Source organism: Rhinichthys klamathensis, unplaced genomic scaffold, assembly GCF_029890125.1.
Source record: "Rhinichthys klamathensis goyatoka isolate OS25496 unplaced genomic scaffold, OSU_Roscu_1.1 h1tg000301l_1, whole genome shotgun sequence".
In the NCBI taxonomy this organism is placed as follows: domain Eukaryota; kingdom Metazoa; phylum Chordata; class Actinopteri; order Cypriniformes; family Leuciscidae; genus Rhinichthys; species Rhinichthys klamathensis.
Window position 1 is genome coordinate 3466771 of NW_026606820.1, and position 22505 is coordinate 3489275.

General features: G+C 39.4%; 1 protein-coding gene across 4 annotated transcripts; it reads right to left on the reverse strand.

Annotated features, from left to right (window-relative positions):
* Window positions 1-3701: 3701 nt before the first annotated feature.
* Window positions 3702-22142, reverse strand: fbxo38 (F-box protein 38). 4 transcript variants are annotated; one of them, XM_056270333.1, is made up of 21 exons: window positions 22004-22142; window positions 21575-21840; window positions 21308-21441; window positions 19466-19629; window positions 19201-19366; window positions 18826-19101; window positions 18516-18609; window positions 18294-18424; window positions 16766-16936; window positions 16439-16581; window positions 15984-16182; window positions 15259-15396; window positions 14986-15153; window positions 13160-13732; window positions 8517-8617; window positions 7207-7309; window positions 6952-7118; window positions 5881-6026; window positions 5212-5315; window positions 4803-4916; window positions 3702-4075 (listed from the first exon to the last, which is right to left on the reverse strand). In XM_056270333.1, the coding sequence occupies exons 2-21, from the start codon at window positions 21703-21705 to the stop codon at window positions 3897-3899; spliced, it is 3402 nt and encodes a 1133-aa protein (XP_056126308.1). In that variant the 5' UTR covers window positions 21706-21840; window positions 22004-22142; the 3' UTR covers window positions 3702-3896. The 4 variants fall into 4 exon arrangements, with proteins under 4 accessions (XP_056126308.1, XP_056126304.1, XP_056126305.1 ...); XM_056270329.1 differs by having other exon boundaries at window positions 15244-15396; XM_056270330.1 differs by having other exon boundaries at window positions 15244-15396; window positions 21575-21798; window positions 22004-22141.
* Window positions 22143-22505: the final 363 nt, after the last annotated feature.

Genomic DNA, 22505 nt, shown 5'->3' on the forward strand with positions numbered 1-22505 from the left:
GAAATTGATTTTACACGCACACATCTGTTTGTAGGACTGTTACACAATAATTGAAGACTAATCATGAAACTGCTATTTTGCTCGTGTAATTACACACATGCTCTGTGTAAAACACGGCGGAGGCCACCGTCAAAAGAAAAGTATCATTATGAAGGGGCTGGGGACAAGGCATCAGATACTCGTAGGTAATCACAGCAATGTAGACATTCAGACAGAGTACACAGTTCAGTAAACAATAAGTTGATATCAAGTACTTGCACTTTAAAGACAATATTGTCAATTACTTTGTCTTTTTTTTTTGCTCCGGATCCAAATGAAGCCAAAGAGTTGAGCAACACGGTAGTGGTGTTTCCTTCGAGTGATTCAATGACTCACACATCGCTGTTTTTGAACGAATTAAGTGAACAATCCAAGGATTTACTATACAACTAGAAATATATATATATATATATAAGAGCTCAAGCATGTTAAGCAGCAGAGGAAATAATTGTAGAGATTGCTCATCATAATAAACAACGATGGTGTGGACGCTTATAGTTCTCTTTATATTTAAAAGTGATCCCAACAATATTATTCCTCTGTGCCCGTTTTATGGTGTCGACATATCATTGAAAAATTATTAAAACGTTATAATAGATGTCCTTGGTGTAATCTTTCTGGAACACGCAAACAGTCAAGCGATACAAGTGTTAATAACTAATTATTCATACCATATTAGGTTATGGAAAAACCTGTAAATATCAAATAAATTTAAAATAAGAACAATGAGGTCATTTTGTGAGTGATGTAGTTGGTCTCAAATCGGTCAAAATGATTAATTAACAAATGTATCAGATTTTGAATAATTTTTAAGCAAATAAAATATGTACAGTGGGGAGAACAAGTATTTGATACACTGCCGATTTTGCAGGTTTTCCCACTTACAAAGCATGTAGAAGTCTGTAATTTTTATCATAGGTACTCTTCAACTGTGAGTGACGGAATCTAAAACAAAAATCCAGAAAATCACATTGTATGGTTTTTAAGTAATTCATTTGCATTTTATTGACAAATGTTTGATACATCAGAAAAGCAGAACTTAATATTTGGTATACAAAAGCCTTTGTTTGCAATTACAGAGATCATACGTTTCCTGTAGTTCTTGACCAGGTTTGCACACACTGCAGCAGTGATTTGGCCCACTCCTCCATACAGACCACTCCAGGACCTTGAGATGCGTCTTATTGAGCCACTCCTTAGTTGCCCTGGCTGTGTGTTTCAGGCCGTTGTCATGCTGGAAGACCCAGGCACGACCCATCTTCAATGCTCTTACTGAGGGAAGGAGGTTGTTGGCCAAGATCTCGCGATACATGGCCTCATCAATCCGCCCCTCAATACGGTGCAGTCGTCCTGTCCCCTTTGCAGAAAAGCATCCCCAAAGAATGAGGTTTCCACCTCCATGATTCACGGTTGGGATGGTGTTCTTGGGGCTGTACCCATCCTGCTTCCTCCAAACACGGCGAGTGGAGTTTAGACCAAAAAGCTCTATTTTTGTCTCATCAGACCACATGACCTTCTCCCATTACTCCTCTGGATCATCCAGATGGTCATTGGCAAACTTCAGACTGGTCTGGACATGCGCTGGCTTGAGCAGGGGGACCTTGCGTGCGCTGCAGGATTTTAATCCATGGCGGCGTAGTGTGTTACTAATGGTTTTCTTTGAGACTGTGGTCCCAGCTCTCTTCAAGGTCATTGACCAGGTCCTGCCGTGTAGTTCTGGGCTGATCCCTCACCTTCCTCATGATCATTGATGCCCCACGAGGTGAGATCTTGCATGGAGCCCCAGACCGAGGGAGATTGACCGTCATCTTGAACTTCTTCCATTTTCTAATGATTGCGCCAACTGTTGTTGCCTTCTCACCAAGTTGCTTGCCTATTGTCCTGTAGCCCATCCCAGCCATGTGCAGGTCTACAATTTTATTGGATGTCCTTACACAGCTCTCTGGTCTTGGCCATTGTCGAGAGGTTGGAGTCTGTTTGATTGAGTGTGTGGACAGGTGTCTTTTATACAGGTAACGGGTTCAAACAAGTGCAGTTAATACAGGTAATGAGTGGAGAATAGGAGGGCTAACAGGTCTGTGAGAGCCGGAATTCTTACTGGTTGGTAGGTGACGCAATAAAATGCAAATGATTTACTTAAAAACCATACAATGTGATTTTCTGGATTTTTGTTTTAGATTCCGTCACTCACAGTTGAAGAGTACCTATGATAAAAATTACAGACTTCTACATGCTTTGTAAGTGGGAAAACCTGCAAAATCGGCAGTGTATCAAATACTTGTTCTCCCCACTGTATCTAATAGAGTTATATTATTGTACATGAGATATAAACAATACGAGATAAGATAAATCAAAAATAGCCATGACAGAACGTCTTGGTGAAATATTTATTCTTTTATATAAACATATAAAACAAATCTTGGAAGATCTTTTAAATACAGAATATCTGTACACAAACTTTGTACACAAGTTTCTGCAGTGCTCAGTATGTGTGCAGATTCAATCCATGGAATTTCTTGGCTCTTGAAACATGGCAGAGTGGGTCACCCAGAAAAGCACAAAGTAGAGCAGCGAGATGGGCTTGTTGTGCATCAATAGCTCCTGGACTTGCAACTCTCTCTTAATTAGACTAGTTTCCCAAACTACTCTTTACGAACACGAGTTGGTGAAATCTATCCTGCACCAAGCAGACAGTTAATACACATTGTGCATTTTATTTTATTTCCATTTGTCGACTTTAAATGTTTAAACAACTATGTAAAGAACTAGGCAAGAAAGAGGAAAGAAACAATCCAGAAACCCATTATGCTGACTATTTTCTCTGGTGTAGGTTATAATGCAGGTTAATGGCACAGGGCCATTTTTGAAGATGCTTCACCATATGAAGAGTGCGAGTTTGTGAGGAGAAGGAAATGTGGGTCAAGTCATCTGAAGATGAATAAGGGATATGCCTGGCAACTTTATCCACTGTGCTTCTGATTTAAAACTATTCAACTGGAGTTCCATAAAAATAGTCTGAATAAAGGGAAAAAACAAAAATCACGTGGGCTTAAAATACTCTTAACTTGTCTTTGTTACACAATTTGTTTTTTTTTTAGCTCTATGAAGACGTGGTACATTTATTCACCGATTCTGCCACGTTCCTCTCATGGGCCAAGAAACACTGAATCTCTTCACCAGGTTCTGGATTAAACTGACATCAACACTGTTAATAGTGTAGAACACACAAGCCAACCTCTAGGGGGAAGGTAAGAGGAAAACAAAAATAACATGAAATTCTAAAAAAATGTATTAAAAAAAGTCTCTGAAAAGGTATGAGGAGAAAAAAACAAAACAAATCTAGAACGATGTTATTGCCTGTAACAGTGCAGATACACACCGGGATATTATGCCAAGTGGCCAAAACACCCTGCCTGGGTTTGAAAAAATAAATAAATAAAGTCTTCACCATCAAGTGATTTTATATGCCACCTTTTGTGACTCTGCATATCTTTTCCCATGCGCACAACCGTAGCAACAAAGCAACTGCTGACACCATCACCCCTCTTTACTACAAATGTGCTGGCGGTCCATGGAAGGCTTGCAATTCATCCTTCATGTAATGAACACAAGCAAACCAGCCTGGTGACAACATTACTCTACAGTTCATTACTCTAGAATGAACTCACAAAAAAGACAATGGCCGATTGAAAGCGATTACTCTTTGTTTCAAGTCAACTCAGAGATAAAGGCAACTGGAAATGCCTTGGTATTCACCACTGAGGCTTTCTGTTCTCACACAGAGGTTGGTAGAGGGCTGAAGAGCTCTCCACCCTCTCTTCAGCATCTTCAGGCCCTCCAGCTGAGCAGTGATCATTCTAGATGTAGTCGTCATCCACCGGTTCCCCCCGAACATCACAGTAGTGGATGAAGACGACCACCACACGCTGGAAAACACCCCTGCGTGTCTGCCGTCGCTCTGAGATCTCCTCGCCGATCGTCTCCATGCAGATGTCGGCCGAGAGCTGCCCCTTACGCCGTGGCGCATAGATAGTAGCTGACGGAAAGGAACATTTCAGAGTGGGCGAGAGTAAGTTAGTTTATGCTGTGATTTTTTTTTTTTTAATGAGGGACTATTTTTAAAACTGAGGGACATATTAGAAGGAAAAGTGGGAAAATTGGAATAAATATACACTGTTCAAATTTGGCGTCAGTATTTAAAAAAAACAAAGATGGATTAAATTGATCAAAAGTGATGGTATAGACATTTAATGACAAAATATTTCAAACAAATGTTGTTCTTTTGAACTTTCTATTCATCGAAGAATTCTGAGAAAAAGTATTAAATAAAAGATTTAATATAAAAAATATATATTAAGCAGTGTTTTCAACATTGATAATCAGAAATGATTCTAGAGCAGCAAATTAGCATATTGGAAAGACTCTTAAGGATCATGTGACACTAAAGACTGGAGTAGTAATGCTGAAAATTCAGCTTTGCCATCACATGTATAAATTACATTTTAAAATATATTAAAACAGAAATCTATTTTAGTTTTTGATCCAATAAATGCAGCCTTGGTGAGCATAAGAAAGATTCTAAACAGTGGATGGGTAATACAAAAAAAATTAACAAAAAAAATGGGAAAACGTATGGTTGAACAAAGATCACACAGCTAAACAGCTGTGCCATAGCTAGGATTCATCAGCATTTGAATCATTGTTTTGTGATGAATAATAACACCTGAACTTCACTATTTTATCATGGACAGTGTGTTACTTACTGCTTTCATCATCCTCAAAGTCGTATCGAGCATAACTGTTGGGCTCTGCCGTGCGTAAAGAGCGAAGCCACGGGAAATCTGTGATCATTGAGTATGGCGCTCCATCTACTACTCCTAAAGCACAGGGAGTGTGGGAAAGCCATTACTTTTTTATTCCTTTAAAACTGAATGTGATCTTGTAAACATTTACGGGCCGATTCAACATTATGTGAGCCAGCTAATTTTCTCATCTATTAAGATCATTTGGAGCTTTATGTAAGGGATGTAAGTACAATTGTAAAATCTCTCTCTCTCTCTCACACACACACACACACACACACACACACACACACCACTATAACTGTGTTTCCAGAGGAAGCGAGGGGAACTTGGAGCTAGTCTCAAAGGACTCTGATCTGTTTCCTCTCACCCTCTAATGTGTAGATGTCTCGGCCCCAGGGATAGCTGGGATACTTCTTTACATCCTCTTCCGTCCGTGTGGCCTCCGGAAAGAATTCATACTTGATGAGTTCTCTTGTAAAGGACAAAAACACAGATTGGTGAGCTTTTGGGTATACCATGATAAGAAAATATTGCCATCTGGTGGACAAAGCAGGGGCCAGTTGCATAAACTGCTAAGACTAGTCTTACAAGTTAGTCATACTCGTTTTTTTTCTTTAAGACTGTTCACAACTGTTTTAAATCAATTACATAAAAACGGAGATGATGGTCTAATTTGATGCTAAAAAGTAAGACTGATTTCCCCTCGACTACCCGCTAGTTGGTCGTACTAGTACTTAAGTCACAGTCACATAATGGCTATGTTTATGTAACTGGCTCCCGGGGAATCAAATTAACCATTTGAAAAGTCAGCTTAACTTTTGCAGAATCAAATTGTAATGAAACAAGTCACAAAAAAAGAAAAAGTATTATTACTTTTTAAATACAGAGTTATAAAGATGATACACACAAAACAAAGATTTTATTCTTGGTCTATATCAATCTGCTAAAACTGAAATATTCTTCTGATGCAAAACTGTGATTTTATGAAGTCTTAGTTTTACCAGTACTGTATGGATAATGTCCAGTAAAAACTCACTGGCTAATGTTGGCAATGGTGTCCATCCAGCTACGTACGCGCACCTTGTTCCTAACATTGGGTGGGTTGCTGAACTCATGGATAATAGCAATGTGGTATGGGTACGGACCGCTGAAGAGCTTTTTCTCCAGAGCCAGAGAATCAATCTGGAGATTGATGTTGAAAAGAACATAAGTGTAACATATTGTGCTTTAAAGGGATAGTTCACCTAAAAATTATAACTACCCCATGAATTACTCACCCTCAAGCCATTCTAGGTGTATATGACTTACTTTTTTCAGACGAATACAATCGGAGTTATATAAAAAAAAAAAATGTCCTGGCTCTTCCAAGCTTTATAATAGCAATGAACGGAGGACAAAATTTTGAAGCCCAAAAAAGTGCACCCATCCATCATAAACGTACTCCACATGGCTCCAGGTGGTTAATAAAGGCCTTCTGAAGTGAAGCCCAGTGTTTGTGTAAGGTAAAAAACCATATTTAAAGCGTTATAAACTAAAATGGCCCATTATAAAGCTTGGAAGAGCCAGGACATTTTTTAATATATCTTTGATTGTATTCGTCTGAAAGAAGAAAGTCATATACACCTAGGATGGCTTGAGGGTGAGTAAATCATGGGGTAGTTTTCATTTTTGGGTGAATATCCTCTTAAATACCCTTTAAAGGGCTTAAAAAATGTAATGTAACACTATATAGTAATCCAAATCACAAGTTTTCTGGAAAATCGTTACATACAGTGCGAAACATTAGCATTTTAAGTTACAGTAATACAGTAAAAACACTAAAACTGTGAAATATTAGTACAATTAAAAATTTGCTGAATTTCCAGCATCATTACTCCAGTCTTCAGTGTAACATGATCCTTCAGAAATCATCTAATATGCTGATTTGCTGCTCAAGAAACAATTTTTTAAAGGATTCTTTGACAGATACATAGTTAAAACCAACAGCATTTATTTGAAATAGAAATAATTTGTAACATTCTAACTTTCTTACTGTACTGTCACTTTTAATCAATTTAATGCATCCTTGTTTTCTTTACTGTCATGGCAACCTAAGAATAACGCTGACCTGCTGCATAGGCCTCATGTAGATGATGCGGTTTCTCTCCGCAGGCATCCGTAAGATCTGGTCAAGCACCTGCTCCATATCCAACTTCTTACATTGTGCGTAGTCAAAGCGGTTCACTATGGGGGCACTTTCCACAATCAAGTGTTTTAGCACCCTACAGCGTGTCGCTTGGGAAGAAAGAATCAAATTACACATGAGGATCTGATACAGTTTAAACATGTATGTCGACGTCAACGTGTTTTGTTATAAACTCACCATGGACAAACATCATTTTGGGGCACTCCTTAAGGACCAGGTCTGTGATGCCACAGTTTGTAAGTGTGATTCCCACCAGGTTTTTGGATTTAAGGCTGAGCACCTGTATGATGTGAGAAAAAAAAGGTGTGTTTTGCACATACAGAGTGGCCCCAAATATACACTCACCTAAAGGATTATTAGGAACACCATACTAATACTGTGTTTGACCCCCTTTCGCCTTCAGAACTGCCTTCATTCCAAGTGGCATTGATTCAACAAGGTGCTGAAAGCATTCTTTAGAAATGTTGGCCCATATTGATAGGATAGCATCTTGCAGTTGATGGAGATTTGTGGGATGCACATCCAGGGGACGAAGCTCCCGTTCCACCACATCCCAAAGATACCCTATTGGGTTAAGATCTGGTGACTGTGGAGGCCATTTTAGTACAGTGAACTTTCGAGCTTTGTGACATGGTGCATTATCCTGCTGGAAGTAGCCATCAGAGGATGGGTACATGGTGGCCATAAAGGGATGGACATGGTCAGAAACAATGCTCAGGTAGGCCGTGGTATTTAAACGATGCCCAATTGGCACTAAGGGGCCTAAAGTGTGCCAAGAAAACATCCCCCACACCATTACACCACCACCACCACAGTGAGACTCATCAGACCAGGCAACATTTTTCCAGTCTTCAACTGTCCTATTTTGGTGAGCTCTTGCAATTGTAGCCTCTTTTTCCTATTTGTAGTGGAGATGAGTGGTACCCGGTGGAGTCTTCTGCTGTTGTAGCCCATCCGCCTCAAGGTTGTGCGTGTTGTGGCTTCACAAATGCTTTGCTGCATACCTCGGTTGTTTCAGTCAAAGTTGCTCTTCTATCAGCTTGAATCAGTAGGCCAATTCTCCTCTGACCTCTAGCATCAACAAGGCATTTTCACCCACAGGACTGCCGCATACTGGATGTTTTTCCCTTTTCACAAACTCTAGAAATGGTTGTGCGTGAAAATCCCAGTAACTGAGCAGATTGTGAAATACTCAGACCGACCCGTCTGGCACCAACAACCATGCCACGCTCAAAATTGCTTAAATCACCTTTCTTTCCCATTCTGACATTCAGTTTGGAGTTCAGGAGATTGTCTTGACCAGGACCACACCCCTAAATGCATTGAAGCAATTGCCATGTGATTGGTTGATTAGATAATTGCATTAATGAGAAATTGAACAAGTGTTCCTAATAATCCTTTAGGTGAGTGTATATGAACAGATTCTTGGACACTTGTGTTCTGCATTAAGGAAACGTATAGTTGAGTGAACCAGACTATGAACCCACCTGCACATGGTCGTCTTCAGTTACAGGGTCACTGGTGCTGGTGGACTTGTCTGCCATACGTTTTCTCTTTACCGCAGCCCGAGGCTTTGCTTTAGGCAGTTCTGGACAGACGAACAAGTGATGAGGAATAGTAGAAATGAACTGCAAATCTTACTGATGGACTGACTTATCTTGGCTAAATCTCATCTAATTAATTTCAACTAACTATTTTGCATATCATGAGCAACATAGCAATATAGATTAGCCTTGTGTTGTTTTAAACTTGCAGGACTTCCATGGATCAACCAATTCACTGAACAGATTTGACTCAAAAGAATGACTCAATCGTGAACTGGACATTGAGGGGTGAACACAGATTTCAGTGTGTTTCAGTACATGAGTCGTATGAACCACTTTTATGGTGGGTTTTCAAAACTTGATCAAAAGGTGAGTAAGTGATTCACTTTTCAAATTAATTTTTACAGAAATATTCATCTAAAAAGAGAAATTCTATGCATTTTTTATACATATACTACTGTTGGGGTCAGTAAGATTTTTTTAAAGAAAGAAATAATACTTTCATTCACCAAGGACGCATTTAGGCTAATTCACACTGCAATGACAGAAACCGGCCAATGCCAACAGTATGTCACATTCCAAGACCTGACAAACTCCGATTCAACATTATCAATTGGCGAAAACAAGAGCCGTACAACGGCAACAGAAACCGGCAGGGGTAACGCACTGATCCGACTAAACTAGATGAGCAACGAACTGTCTGTCAGTGCAGTTTGTTTGAACTGGCCTTTAAATTGATTAAAAGTGACAGTAAGGGCATATATATCTTCTGAACTATAATAATATTTGACAATATTACTGTTGTTATGGTATTTTGATCAAATAAATGCAGCCTTAATAATGAGCATAAGAGACTTTTCAAAACATTAATTTTTTTTACTGACCAAAAGTATGTCATTTTAATGGTAATATTAAAGGTGCAGTGTGTAGATTTTAGCGGCATCTAGCGGTTCGGTTGCGAGTTGCACTAATGGCTCAGCCCACTGCTCACCCCTCCCTTTCGAAGAAGCTACGGTTGCTAAAACGGGACAAACATATCGTCGTCTGAGACAACAGAGAATAGCCAGAGTAAGCCAAGTTTCTGTACCACAGTCCATTATAAACCACATCATGGATAAAGTTTACAAAGCCATAGTCAGGTGAGGATCAAGGGTCTTAATAGTGTTGTCAAAAAACTCGGTACTTCGGTACCAAGTCGGTATTTAAAAAAAAAAAAACGGTTACGGTACCAGCTTTTCTAGGTACCGAGTACCGGGTTAATCCGGTTCTTGATGCGCTGTCTGAAAGGTGCAGAGTTGCGTCCTCTTCATAAAAACACTGAGACATGGCGACCGGCGGCGCTGCTAATGCGTTGGCTCTGAATCCACTTGTTAACAAGGAGGAAAGAGCCACATATGGAAATATGTTGAATTAGGCTAATGTCACGTTGCCATAAAGGGCCGTTCACACAGCGCGTTTTTGCGCGTGCAAATTTCAAATGTAGGCGCGCGGGAAGCGCGCTTAATAATAGAAGAGATGTGCGAGCTTGTTTTTCCAGGCGCGTCACTGTTTATGGTTGCATAGTGGAGACATGCGAGAGCGAGCGCTTGTGGAGAGAAGGAGAAAACAGTGCGAACAGCGCTCGCCATGATGAAGAGGAAGTATCAGCAAAGGATTAATTGATTTCTAGCCCTTGCATTAGAAATTAGCTACAGGGTTCTCAAGCTTTGAAGACATCAGGCAAGAGTGACATTTTTGGCAGTTTTGGATCAAATAAAAGTACAGTTAAGTCAAATAAAACATGTTTTATCTCCTGTATAGTTTGGTAACACTACAATAAGATAGCATTCATTAACATTAATGCGTTATCCATCTACACATTGAGTGAACAATATATTTTTTCCAACATTGATTAATGTTTATGAATGTTATTTAATACAAATACTTGATTGTTCATGATTGTTCACTTCATTCATTGTGCATTAAATAATGTTAACAGATAAAACTTTTGATTTAAAAAATGTATTAGTACATTTTTAAATTAACCCCAAGGAGAATAATTGCTACAGTATAACTATTGTTTGTTAGGTCATTTTATCTAATGTTATCTATCAAATAGAATCTTATTGTAAAGTGTTTTTAATACTACAATTTCCATCTTTGTAACCGTGATATACACTTTAATATATGTAAATTTAATCTAAATTAAGCTTTGGTACCGAAATTGGTACCGAGAACCGTGGATTTTCACTGGTATTGGTACCGAATACTGAAATTTTGGTACCGTGACAACACTAGGTCTTAATATATAATATAATAATAGTAATCAGCTGATTGTCTCACGAACGTAACCAGCACATTTCTCCCCACATAGCAAACCCATAATACAGCGAGGGAGAAGAACCACATAAAACTATCCAACTACATGTTTTTTTCTAACAGGGTAGTAAAAGTTTAGCTGGCTAAATATGAGCTGTTACTGTGGCTGAGCTGGTTAAAGCGTAAAGCATTGTTTATACTCGACGCGTCCAAATGAGCGCAAAGATGCGCGCGGCAAAAATGACGTGATTGTAACAGCGCGTGCGCCTCCGCATCCCCTATACACCATTTACTACACACAAATTAATAAATAATAATGAATAAAAATATTGTTTATTTTCTCTGGTTTTGAAAACTCTTCGCGATCAACTTAAAATGCTTCCAAGATCGACTTACGTTACTGTTTTACGGTCAATAGTACTAATCAGCTGATTGTCAAAGCCATAACACAGCGAGGGAGAAGAACTAAGTTACATGAAACAGTCCAACTACATATTTTACACCACTGACAAGGGAAAAGTCACTTCTCACAGTGTTTATGGCTAGCTTCTAGCTTTCTGTGGCTTCTCTTTCAAGCTATGAACGAAACGCGCTCTGTAGCGCTGTTTGTTCGCTGTCGGCTACGGTAGAAACATGACGTCACTATGTCGACCTTAATAGAAGGGGGTGCCCGCGGTTATGTAGATATAAATGTCTCATTCTAAGGTAATAAAAACATAACGGTTCATTGAGTAAGGTCTTTATACACCACTGAACACATAGTTATGGATCTTACATTGCATTTCTGTCAATAGATCCTCAGAAATATTACACATTGCACCTTTAAATGTTATAGTCACATATTATACTTCAAGCTTAAAAAGACCTATTGTATAAATCTGTTGCAGTTTTTCACAAAGGAGCCTGAAAAAGTGTTAAAGGGGTCATATAATGGTACATGCACTTTTTTAAGTTGATTGTACTGAAATGTGTGTTGGCAGTGCCTGTACACAACCATCATATAATGATAAAAATCCATCCAGTGGTTTTGTTTTAATCTCCTTATATGTTTTCCCCTGCCTCAAATCGAGCCGTTCGACCGTGTGACGTCACACGGTCGGACGCCCCTCCCGCGATTGTTGATTGATAGGCGCGTTTCAACACAGACCCGCCCTCGCTCGTGAGAGCTGTCAATCATAGTCTGCGCGGACCGGCGCGGTCATGGTTGATATGCTGGAGCACTGTCTATGAGCAGAATGGCGTCTAAGCGATTGTGGTGTTCTGTTCTTGGGTGCAATAACACAGCAGTCATTTTAATGTTCCTAAATCCGAACCGCTGAAGACGCAGTGGTTGAGTTTGTTTTCGAAGGGAATATTCCCCACGACCAACGTCAATGCTTTCATATTTGCGCGAATCATTTCTCACCAGACTGCTTTATAAACGAGGATCAGTATAAAGCTGGTTTTGCTAAGCAGCTGCTCCTGAATAAAGAATCGGTACCAGATATTCGTGTTCCTGCTGAACCTCTAGAACAACTGAAGTGAGTGTAACGTTTTATTAAACTTTATATTAATATTTATATCTTTGCAAATCGCTTCACGATGAATGAGTCTAAGGTTTACACTCAGGGTACATTACTGCATGTTTTCTATGTACGACGTTCTCCATATAATTCATAATCCCACGTTTATAATGAACAACACGTTATGGTATTGTGTTACAAACGTGTACGCATAGAACAGAGGGGCGGAGTCAGGAAAGCTCATGATCATTTAAAGTCATATGCACTGAAACGGCGTGCTGAAAACAGAGCTGTTTTTGACCAGGTAAAATAAGTGTTTTCTTACAATACTAATGAGAATTTTTAATTAAAGTATATTACAAACTTTTAATTTAGACCCTAAAGAATCATATTAGCTTGTACAAAAATGGCATTATATGACCCCTTTAACAATTCCTGAAATAAATGCATCCACACTTGAGAGATGTTTTACACCATTAGTGGCTTTATGAATGTTAAAACTCTAGTTTCTTATATGTGCCCTTCTCAGCACTGTAGGTTCACTAGGAGTCAAAACAGTGGTGCCACTTTATCTGAATGTCAAGAACACATGGAGATATACTGCAGTATAGTTGCCAATATAGACTAGCAGTGGAGTAATCCAGACCCCCAGCATTCCTCCATCTGCTTTTATGCTATGCACAAAATGACACACCCGAGGGTCAGCCTTTGCCCAACTGTGCTTTTTTCCATTGCTCAAAAGACTCTTTGAAGTCCCACAGTGAGGAACCTCTGCTCTCATCTTACCTGACTCACAAACCAAGGGCACAGAGGAAAGTCTGCTGCGGGCACGAGTGACGGGTCTCCTGGGGAACTCGTCTGTAGGGCTTCTGTGTGACGAGCCTTGCTGGTGGCTTGCAGTCCTCTCACTATGCCCTTCAGATGAGCTGTGTGTCCTGGGTGGAGCGTTGGAGTGCTTGTTCTCCGTCTCATCTTCCCCTGCTCTCTGCTCTGGGCTGTGACGCTCTGGTCTGTGGTTCTCGTCCCCCGCTGGCAGGCTGTGGCCACTATGAGTCCTGTTTTCAGAGCCGGGACGCGACCTGCTGCACGTGCAGCGAGTCCTTACCATATCATCGTCCCCTCTGCCTGCCTCACCCTGGTCGTCCTGATTGGCCGAGTCCTCCCTCCAGCGGATGGAGCAAACACAGCTGCCGGCAGCGTGGCCTGAAGCAGGCCCAGTTCCACTGTTTCTGTCTCTGGCCGTCTCAGTGGCCGCCTTCATGTCAGCCTTGATCTGCTCGCTGGTTACCTGGCAGCCTTTCTCACAGCTGAACTCTTGAGGGTGCGGTCCACGTCTACGCAGCGGAGTTTTCCCTTTACCTGCCAGAATACAGCAGAACAATCATATTAGCATAAGTTAGCCATCAAGATGAGCTTTGTTCAGCACAGACTTTTTCTTGTTTCTTAGGGCGTTTTTACACTAGAGCTTTTGCTAATTTGTTTACACCTGGTATTAAAATGCGTTTTGGTCGATCGAAAACAAGTAGATGAGGGAGACACATACCAGTTTACACCTGGTATTTTAACCCATCTCTTTTGTCCACTTTCAACCACTTCTGTCCTGATTTCATCGACGGGAGGGTCTATGGGTGGGTAAATGTATGTTTTTTTAGGTTTCTTTCGATCTAATGAATAAAATAAGATTGCGCAATTTACATATATTTATGCGCCCGGAGACGAAATACGGAGTCATCAGCTTTAGTTTCTCTGATAGCTGCAAGAATTCAGGAATGGTGAGAAAACATTGTGCTTGGTCGTTTTTCATCTTCAAACCAAACTTGGGTCTCCAGCCAACAAAGTTTAAATCACATCTGGCTAACGCGCTTCCCATAATGTTTACGCATTAGGTCAGTAGGCAGAGAGTAGGCGTTTGTCTTTTGTGGCTGTTCGAAATACGAAAGCAATTCGGTCGAATGCAATCTGGTTCTCGAAAAATTTTTTTTTCATCAACGTTCTTTCTTTGTTGATGACGAACACAAACTTTCTTCTAAGAGCAACAGAGTCACACAATAGTCATTGCGATGGCACGTGCGTCATCACTACAACACACCCCATACGGCATTGGTCCTGGCTTTTGTTCACACAGGGCGCGTTCTGAGACTGATCCCGGCAATGCTACTAGGTCCCCATCCCGGCATCAGTCCTGGGACGTGTTTGCGTTCACTCAGTCCTGGGACGTGTTTGCGTTCACACAGAAGGCGCTCAAGCAATTTTACGGCAATTTCCCGGGATCAACCCGCTGTGTGAATTGTAAATGATGCAATTATAAAATGACTACAATTTCAGCTGTAAAGCAGCTCTACAAAATACAACAGTCATTATTCAGCTCAATTTAACGTTGATTCAATTCAGTTAAATAACTGTCAATGTTGCAAAGTTCATAAATTATGAAATTACTTCAAAGGCAGCTCTACACAACAAAAGTGTCATTAACCTGCTCAACTCAGTTCAAGTTTTTGTTCAAAAATATTTAAACACTTTTTTACTTCACACATGTTGGAATAATATGTGTTTGAAATGATTTTGAGCTATGAACCGCTGCAGTGGCTATGAGGACTTTAAATGTTAACTACCATGTGGAGTCACAGCTGTGCTGCTCTTCCCCTGGGCTTCTGTCACAGGGTACTGGCCTTGAGAGCGGGCGGCAGCTGGCGTCCTGATTGGACTGTACTCGTCCTCACTGTCTGAGTCAGACAGCACCACCGACTGCTTCTTCACTGTGGTTTGAACTCCGCTAGGGCCTAAATTAAATCATAAAAGAGAAGGCAATAAATAAATAAAAATATTATTGGTTAATTGTTAAATGTAACCTATCTGTTAAAATTATTTACAGGGTTTCTTCAGACCTGCTTGTTCCTCATCCTGTTCAAGCGAAGGATTAGTAGTCTGGCGGGAACCCTGGGTCTCTTCCTCTTGATTGACGGCCACAAGAACCGGCTCAGGCTCCATGTTGTCTGCCACCATGCCCTCCACATTGGGAATCTCTGATTAAAGACAGAAAAGTCAATTCAAACCTTTCAACAAGCAAAAAACACTAGAGGTTCAAAAGTTTGCAGTCAGTAAGATTTTTACAATATTTTTGAAAGAAGTCTCTTACACTCAATAAGGCAGCATTAATTTGATGAAGAATACAGAAAAAAAAATAGTGACTTTGTGAAATATTAAAACAAATTTTTCTATTTGAACATTTTAAAATGTAATTTATTTTTGTGATGGCAAAACAACATTTTCAGCATCATTACTCCAGTCTTCAGTCACATGATCCTTCAGAAATCATTCTAAAATGCTGATTTGGTGCCGTAACATTTCTTCTTATTATTATGAATGTTGAAAACAGTTGGCTGCTAAATATTTTTGAGGAAACCATTAAACATTTTTGTCAGGATTCTTTGATGAATAGAAAGTTAAAAAGAACCGCATTTATTTGGAAATAGAGTTCTTTGTAACATTATAAATGTCTTTACTGTCAATTATAGTAAACTTAATGCATCCCAGCTGAATGAAAGTATTCATTTCTGTATAAAAAACAAAAAACGTTCAGACCCCAACATTTTTTGAACGGTATACATACCCTCTGGGCCACGGTGGTTTTGCTGAGGCACATCTTCACCCTGGTGGTTGTTGTTATTTGGTGGAATGTTTGCATCATTATTGTTCTGGTGATTGTTGTTGTTATTGTTGTCATTATCATTGTTAGAATTCTGATTGCTGACCAGGGCAGATGATACCCCGATACCCGTGCCCGCACTGAGCCCCACACGGGCACAGCCCTGCAGTAAACAAATTACATGAATATGACTCACAACATTTCAACTCCTATAGCACAGTCGATATTATATTATAGCCATTTTCATTCACATTGCAATTTCTTTACCGTTCAAAAGTACACGTATTGTGATCAGCTGAGGTTCATATCGGTGGAAAGACCTTGAACTGTCTGTTTACCACAAATGGTAATGATATCCAAATGATAGTATATCAAAGCATATCACCGTCAACTCGGTTTTCATGGGATCCTATGCTCACCTTGGGAGGTTCACGAAACATCTGATCCAGAGAGATGAATTCCAGGCTGGGAAGCATTTCAATGAACTGACTGAACGACTCCAGCTTGATAGCATGACAGCGCACCAGAGTGATGTCCACCAACCGACTCCAGCGCGAGTGGTCTTTAACAAAGAGCGGCTTAACAGTCAGATTAATAAACGAATAGTGAAATATGCTTAAAATCAACTGTAAAGTTGAGGACTTTCTAGGTATTGTTGATAGAAATGGTACATTTTAAATAAAATAGTTTCTGAGTTCCATCATTAGCTCAGGAAATACATAAGTAAATGATGGTGAATTCATTACCTGTGATCCAGTTGTGTGGGTTGTGTAGATGTGGACAGTTATAAATGACCAAATACTTGATGGAGGTGAACACTTCATTAACAGCCTTCATTCCAATGTCTGTGATGATTCCTGGATTTTCAATCACATCAGCAAGACCGTATTTGACTAACTCAGCATGGCTCATGTTACCTGTGTGAAACATGTTTCATTGGAGGTAACTGAAGGGTTAGTTCCCACAAAAATGAAAATTCTGGTATTATTTACTTTGTCATTCCAAATCCATAAGACTTTCATCATTTTCGAAATACATATCAAGATATTTTTAATGAAACCTGACATATTTCTCTCCCTCTTTTTGAAACATCAATGTCTTGGGGAAATGAAGACATAAAATTAATCCATATGAATCGAGCAGTTTAATCCAATTCTTCTGAAGAGACATGATCACTTTATATGATAAACAGATTTCATTTAGGCATGCATCATTTCATTTGAGGCATTGATAAACAAATACACAGAACACATCAAATATGGTCAACAGATACTTAAGCATGCTTGCTTGACAATTTTATGATGTCTTTAAGAACTTTTTGATGCTTGAAGGTTTTGGTCGAATGGTCTTTCAATGGAGGAACATACAGAATATCTCAGGTTTCCTTTAAAAATATTTATTTGTGTTTTGAAAGTGAATGAAAGTCTTGCGAGGTTGGAACGACATGAGGGTTTGATGACAGAATGCACATTTTGGGCTGAAATACCCCTTTAAAGATGGCAACAGATAACTTCAAAGTAATATAATCCAATAATTATAATTATACAGAACCGTAGGAAGGGTTTTATAATCACTAAGGTCCCAAATTTGATTAGTTAGGGGGGTTAGTTTTACATATGTGTATTTCAAGACGTTTAAAGGCCAAAAAATTGGATAACAATAGCTTTAAAACCATGCCAGTGGGCAGTAGATTATTTGTCAATACCTGATCTCTCCTAATCTCCATCACTTTTTTTCTCTCAAGTCTCCTTATCTTGCCCTGTCTCTTCCCCTCCTAAAGCTGAGCTTTGACTGATAGTCTTTTCATTTTAGTCTGTGTCAGTGAAGAAAGTAAACATAGGGTTAACTGATATCTATGTTTTAGGAATCATTTTCTTAGAAAAGTTATTTTACTGAAGGCTACCAGGAAAGCTAGGTAACTAAGATTATTAAATTCATTCAAAATATGTACACATTCATTATTACTCTTATGCCTAAATATGATGAAAACTGCTTTGTTAATGTTTCTTGTCCCCTCACATTTACAGTTCACATTTTTTTTTTTACATTAAATGACTCTTAGGCTTATTTTCAATTAAAAAAATGGCGAAATTAGACAAAAGTTTATTAGTTTGCCTCGGTGAACTCATAGCTGGCTACGGCCATGCTTATAAAGACATAAGCTAAACGCAACACTTTGACAATTTTACATCCAAACTGTTTACAGTAACATCTGCATCCATGATGCTCCTGACAGCAAGATGTGATCATTCACATTATATAACAATGACTTACATTGCAATAGAAATTCATCAACATATCCAAGGTGCAAAGTCTCAAACTGGGGGAACTCCAGTTCTGCCATCTTCAGTGCAGAGAACACCCCATCTTTGGTTAAAGAAGGCTGGATTCGAACTTCATGCAACCTGTACAACCAAAGTCGATTCTGTCAATGTCTCTAATGCTATACAGAAGTCAGTGTAAGTTTATAATGTTCTTAAAACATTATAGATTTACCTGCGAGCAGCAGTAATGATGAGGTAGCCCAGATCCACCTCAAGTGCATTTTTACAGGCACCAAAAACAATTGTGTGCAAATTACGAAACCCTCCTAGAAGAGATGTACGTTAGACAATATGGCAGACATTGAACGTTCTTTTAGTAGTGGACACTGCATACTCATTTCTTGCTCAAAATATGTAGACAAAACAATACTGGTATTTCCTACATATGGACAATGAGAAATATTTTACAATACAACAATATATTATTCAGTAATTTTAATATGCCTCCTATTTATAAGGAGCTGGCAAAATTGTGTGGTTACCTGACCTCCAGCTATCCTCCACCACATGCTGAATCAGTCCCCCTAAGAAGGGCACCCTCACCAGCTCCAGCTGCTCCAAGTTGCGGGCGGAGGCCAGACCAGTGACAAGAGGCACATACTTAAGAGAATTGGTGGGACCGGCGCAGTTCCTCATGACAAACGTACGCAAGTTCACACAGAGAAAGTCTTTGAAGGGCTGAGGCTTAGTGAGGCGCACCCACTTCAGGTACAGATGTCTGAGCATGGATAGACAGGGGATCTCTGGCACATTGACACCTATAAGAAAGTTCAAACAGAAAGGTTTGAGACAAAATTTGACCAAGCTGACACATGATGGGAAAAAGGTTTGCACAATGGGGGCAATCTGAAACTCACCAACAAGATGGAGGGTCTGGATTTTAGCAGCAGCTGGAATGGTAAGTTTGTTCTCTGAAGGAATAGGAAAGGCCCCGTTTCGGTTCCTAAACTTCCCTAAAATGTGAACCTGAGGCATGTAGTTCCATACGGCCTCCACCAGCTCCAAATGGGATGTCTCAACTCCCTATAAGTACAGATATTGTTATCATTTTCTACTGTAGTAGAAAACAGACACTTCCATTTCCATAAACTGAAATGACAATTATCTCTAACATGAACTCACTATAAGGTTGGGACAGGCCTGTAGAGCCTCCAAAACACCAGGAATACTGAAGGCCTCATAACCTCTGACCCGCCTTCTCTCTAGGTAACGTGGATGAAGACCATACAGCTGCTCCAAGTCAGGCATCTTCTTCATCAGCATGAGGAAACTGGAGTCTGTGAAACCTAAGTTACAGACACATGACAGTTCAAACAATAGCAATTAGGAATGACAATGAAATGACAATAAGTATTACATTTCATGGCTTTAGGACTAGTAAACTTCTTTAGGACTTGTACTAATCTGAGTAGGTACTACATTTGAATTTACTTCACTATCGTTAAAAAAGTACGCTCTGTATAGTATGAATATGGGTAGTATGAATGACATTCGGATGTACTTCATCCACCATGTTGTTACTGTCAAATGACCAACCACCGTGGTCGCGGTGATGGCGACCCAACCCTCAGTGATGGCGCAGTGGATAAGACACATGCCTTTGGTGTGAGAGACCTGGGTTCGAATCCACTGTGAGACACCAATGTGTCCCTGAGCAAGACACTTAACCCCTAGTTGCTCCAGACATATATAGCAATTGTAAGTCGCTTTGGATAAAAGCGTCAGCTAAATGAATAAATGTAAATGTAAAATTCATAAATCTTCATGGGACAGTAAAGTGTCCATCGAATGCACACTTCTCGACGGAAGCAGTAGGTTGGGACTTTTCACCTACTTTTTCAAATACTTTGTATTCAGACAAACTAATCTTTTGCCGTACTGTTTTTCGCATACTATATAGTAGGGAAGTATTTGATTTCGGACGCAGCGTTGGACTACCATTCAAAACAAGGAAGCTTTAAATAATACATATAGCAAAAGACCAATATATCTGCCAGGTCTATTAATTGGCCAACCTGAACCAATCATGTCTGGCATTGGCTGATAATCAATCTGACTAACATAAGTTTCTCATTATATACGGTAGATACCAAAACTCAATATTTACTCAATTTTAGTGAACTGAATAAATGTTGTAATGTTATATTAAAATTATTTATTTTAAACATCTAATTTGTAGTTTGGGGTCAGAATTTTTTTTAATTAAATTAATACTTTTATTCAGCAATGGACATTCAATTTATTTAAAAAATGTCAGTAAATACATTTAAAATGTTTCAAAATATTTATATTATTTCAAATGAATGCTGCTCTGTAGAAATTTATATTCACCAAAGAATTATGAATAAATAAATAATAATCACGGTTTTCAGAAACCTATTAAGTAGCACAACTGTATTCAACATTGCTAATAATAAGAAATATTGCATGAGCACCAAATCAGCATATTACAATTATTTCATCTTTGCAATCACAGGAATAAATTATATATTTAAATATTTTAAAATAGCTATCAGTTATTTTAAATTGTAATAATAGTTCCCCAATATCACTGTTTTACTGTATTTTTGATCAACAATGCAGAGCATAAGAGTCTTCTTACGGAGCACAAACCTTTGAACGATAGGGTATTTTATTATTTTGGCATTACATCAGCCATTGACCATCTAGCTCTCTAGATATCAACATCAACGATTCAACCACTAAATTTAAGAGGGCTATGGTAAATCATGTTAAACTGAGCTGATAGTACACTAAAAGCCTAAAAAAACTTTTAATGCATAAACATGCAGGGTAGAGGGATGTGAAATCTTTCAATTCTGCCAGAAACCTGCTGAGTAGATCAGTGTTTGTACAGGAGTTTGATACTTAATTATGGACTACACATTTATTCCAGGTTTAGTTATAACCAGATCTCACTAGTGAAATTTGACACAGAGCAGGAGCATCAAGAGTACCATCTACCTGAGGGCATGTACTCCCACCACCGGCTGGCACAAAGGTCCACCACCTTCACCACCCGCAAGTACAGAGTCACCGCTTCCCGCAGTTTCCGTGAAAGACACTCCATACACATTATGTCCTGCATGGGTAAGTATCTGAGGGGAGATAAACTTAAGCATCATAATTAGCAGTTAGGAGAACAGATGGATGGATGGTAATAGCATTGCTAATACGGTAGAGCTAACTATTGTACTAACTAGTGGTGGGGTGTTGGGGTGCTGTACTGACCGGAATATGTGGCAAAGCACCTCATGTGAAAGCTCATTGATGTAGTCTTTGGGTTCCTCATGCCCAAGAGAGCTAAAAGTTCCTCCCCCCAAACTATGAGTCCTGGTGACCTTACGCCGTGGGCCCATCATGTCCAGAACAGTGAGATATCCACCAAGGGAAGGTAATAAGCTCACTCCCTCTGTCCTGATCCTCTTTTTTGAGGCATCAACACACAATCATCACTACTCCTGTGTAAAGAATAAATAACTTACAGCAGTAAACATCTATGAGACAAAGAACGAGGGTGTCACTTTCACTTACATGTAAATCCATATAAACTATCATAAACAAAACAGAACAACAGCTCAAGGAGGTACAAACAGAAGAAAAGATCCATGAACACCTCAAACAATGGGCAATCTACAACAGACTGGCTGTAACACTCACAGGAGACTAGCAGGAGCTATGCTATGTTCTTAACAGCGGTTGTTGAGAGGCATCATGGCCCAAATGGAGAAGAGTTGAGCCGTTCAGTGATCAGCAGCATGTGGAGAGATAGTGATGCTGCTGTTTGAGGTTATGATCACCAGCTCTAGCTAGCAATCAGCTGTTAGCAAACTCACCACTGTTTTATAAGGATGTAGACCTAACAGTGCTGCAACAAGACTTTTAAGGCGAAGCGTTCAGCAGAAACTGGTCTATTTATCTCCTCTTATTTTCAGCCAAGCTCATAAGTGCGATTTGTGGCCAGTTTGAGGGTGAGCAGCCAGCAGCAGCTGTCTGTCTGATTCCGCGTTCAATATCGATGTGAAGCCAGCGTTAGCCTTCCAAATACAAACAGGAAGTTCAGTATAATTTTTTTTTTACAAAATAAAAGACGCAAATAATTGGTAAATGGATTTAATATACAGGTGAAACTCGAAAAATTAGAATATCATGCAAAAGTTAA

Bases quoted from the DNA above. Each gene is read 5' to 3' on its own strand.
- fbxo38 (XM_056270329.1), bottom strand. From the start codon at position 21,705: ATGATGGGCCCACGGCGTAAGGTCACCAGGACTCATAGTTTGGGGGGA. The intron at 21,442-21,574 runs GTCAGTACAGCA...ATCTCCCCTCAG, and splicing joins GTGCTTTGCCACATATTCCG to ATACTTACCCATGCAGGACA. The intron at 18,610-18,825 runs GTAACCACACAA...CATCTCTTCTAG, and splicing joins GGAGGATAGCTGGAGGTCAG to GAGGGTTTCGTAATTTGCAC.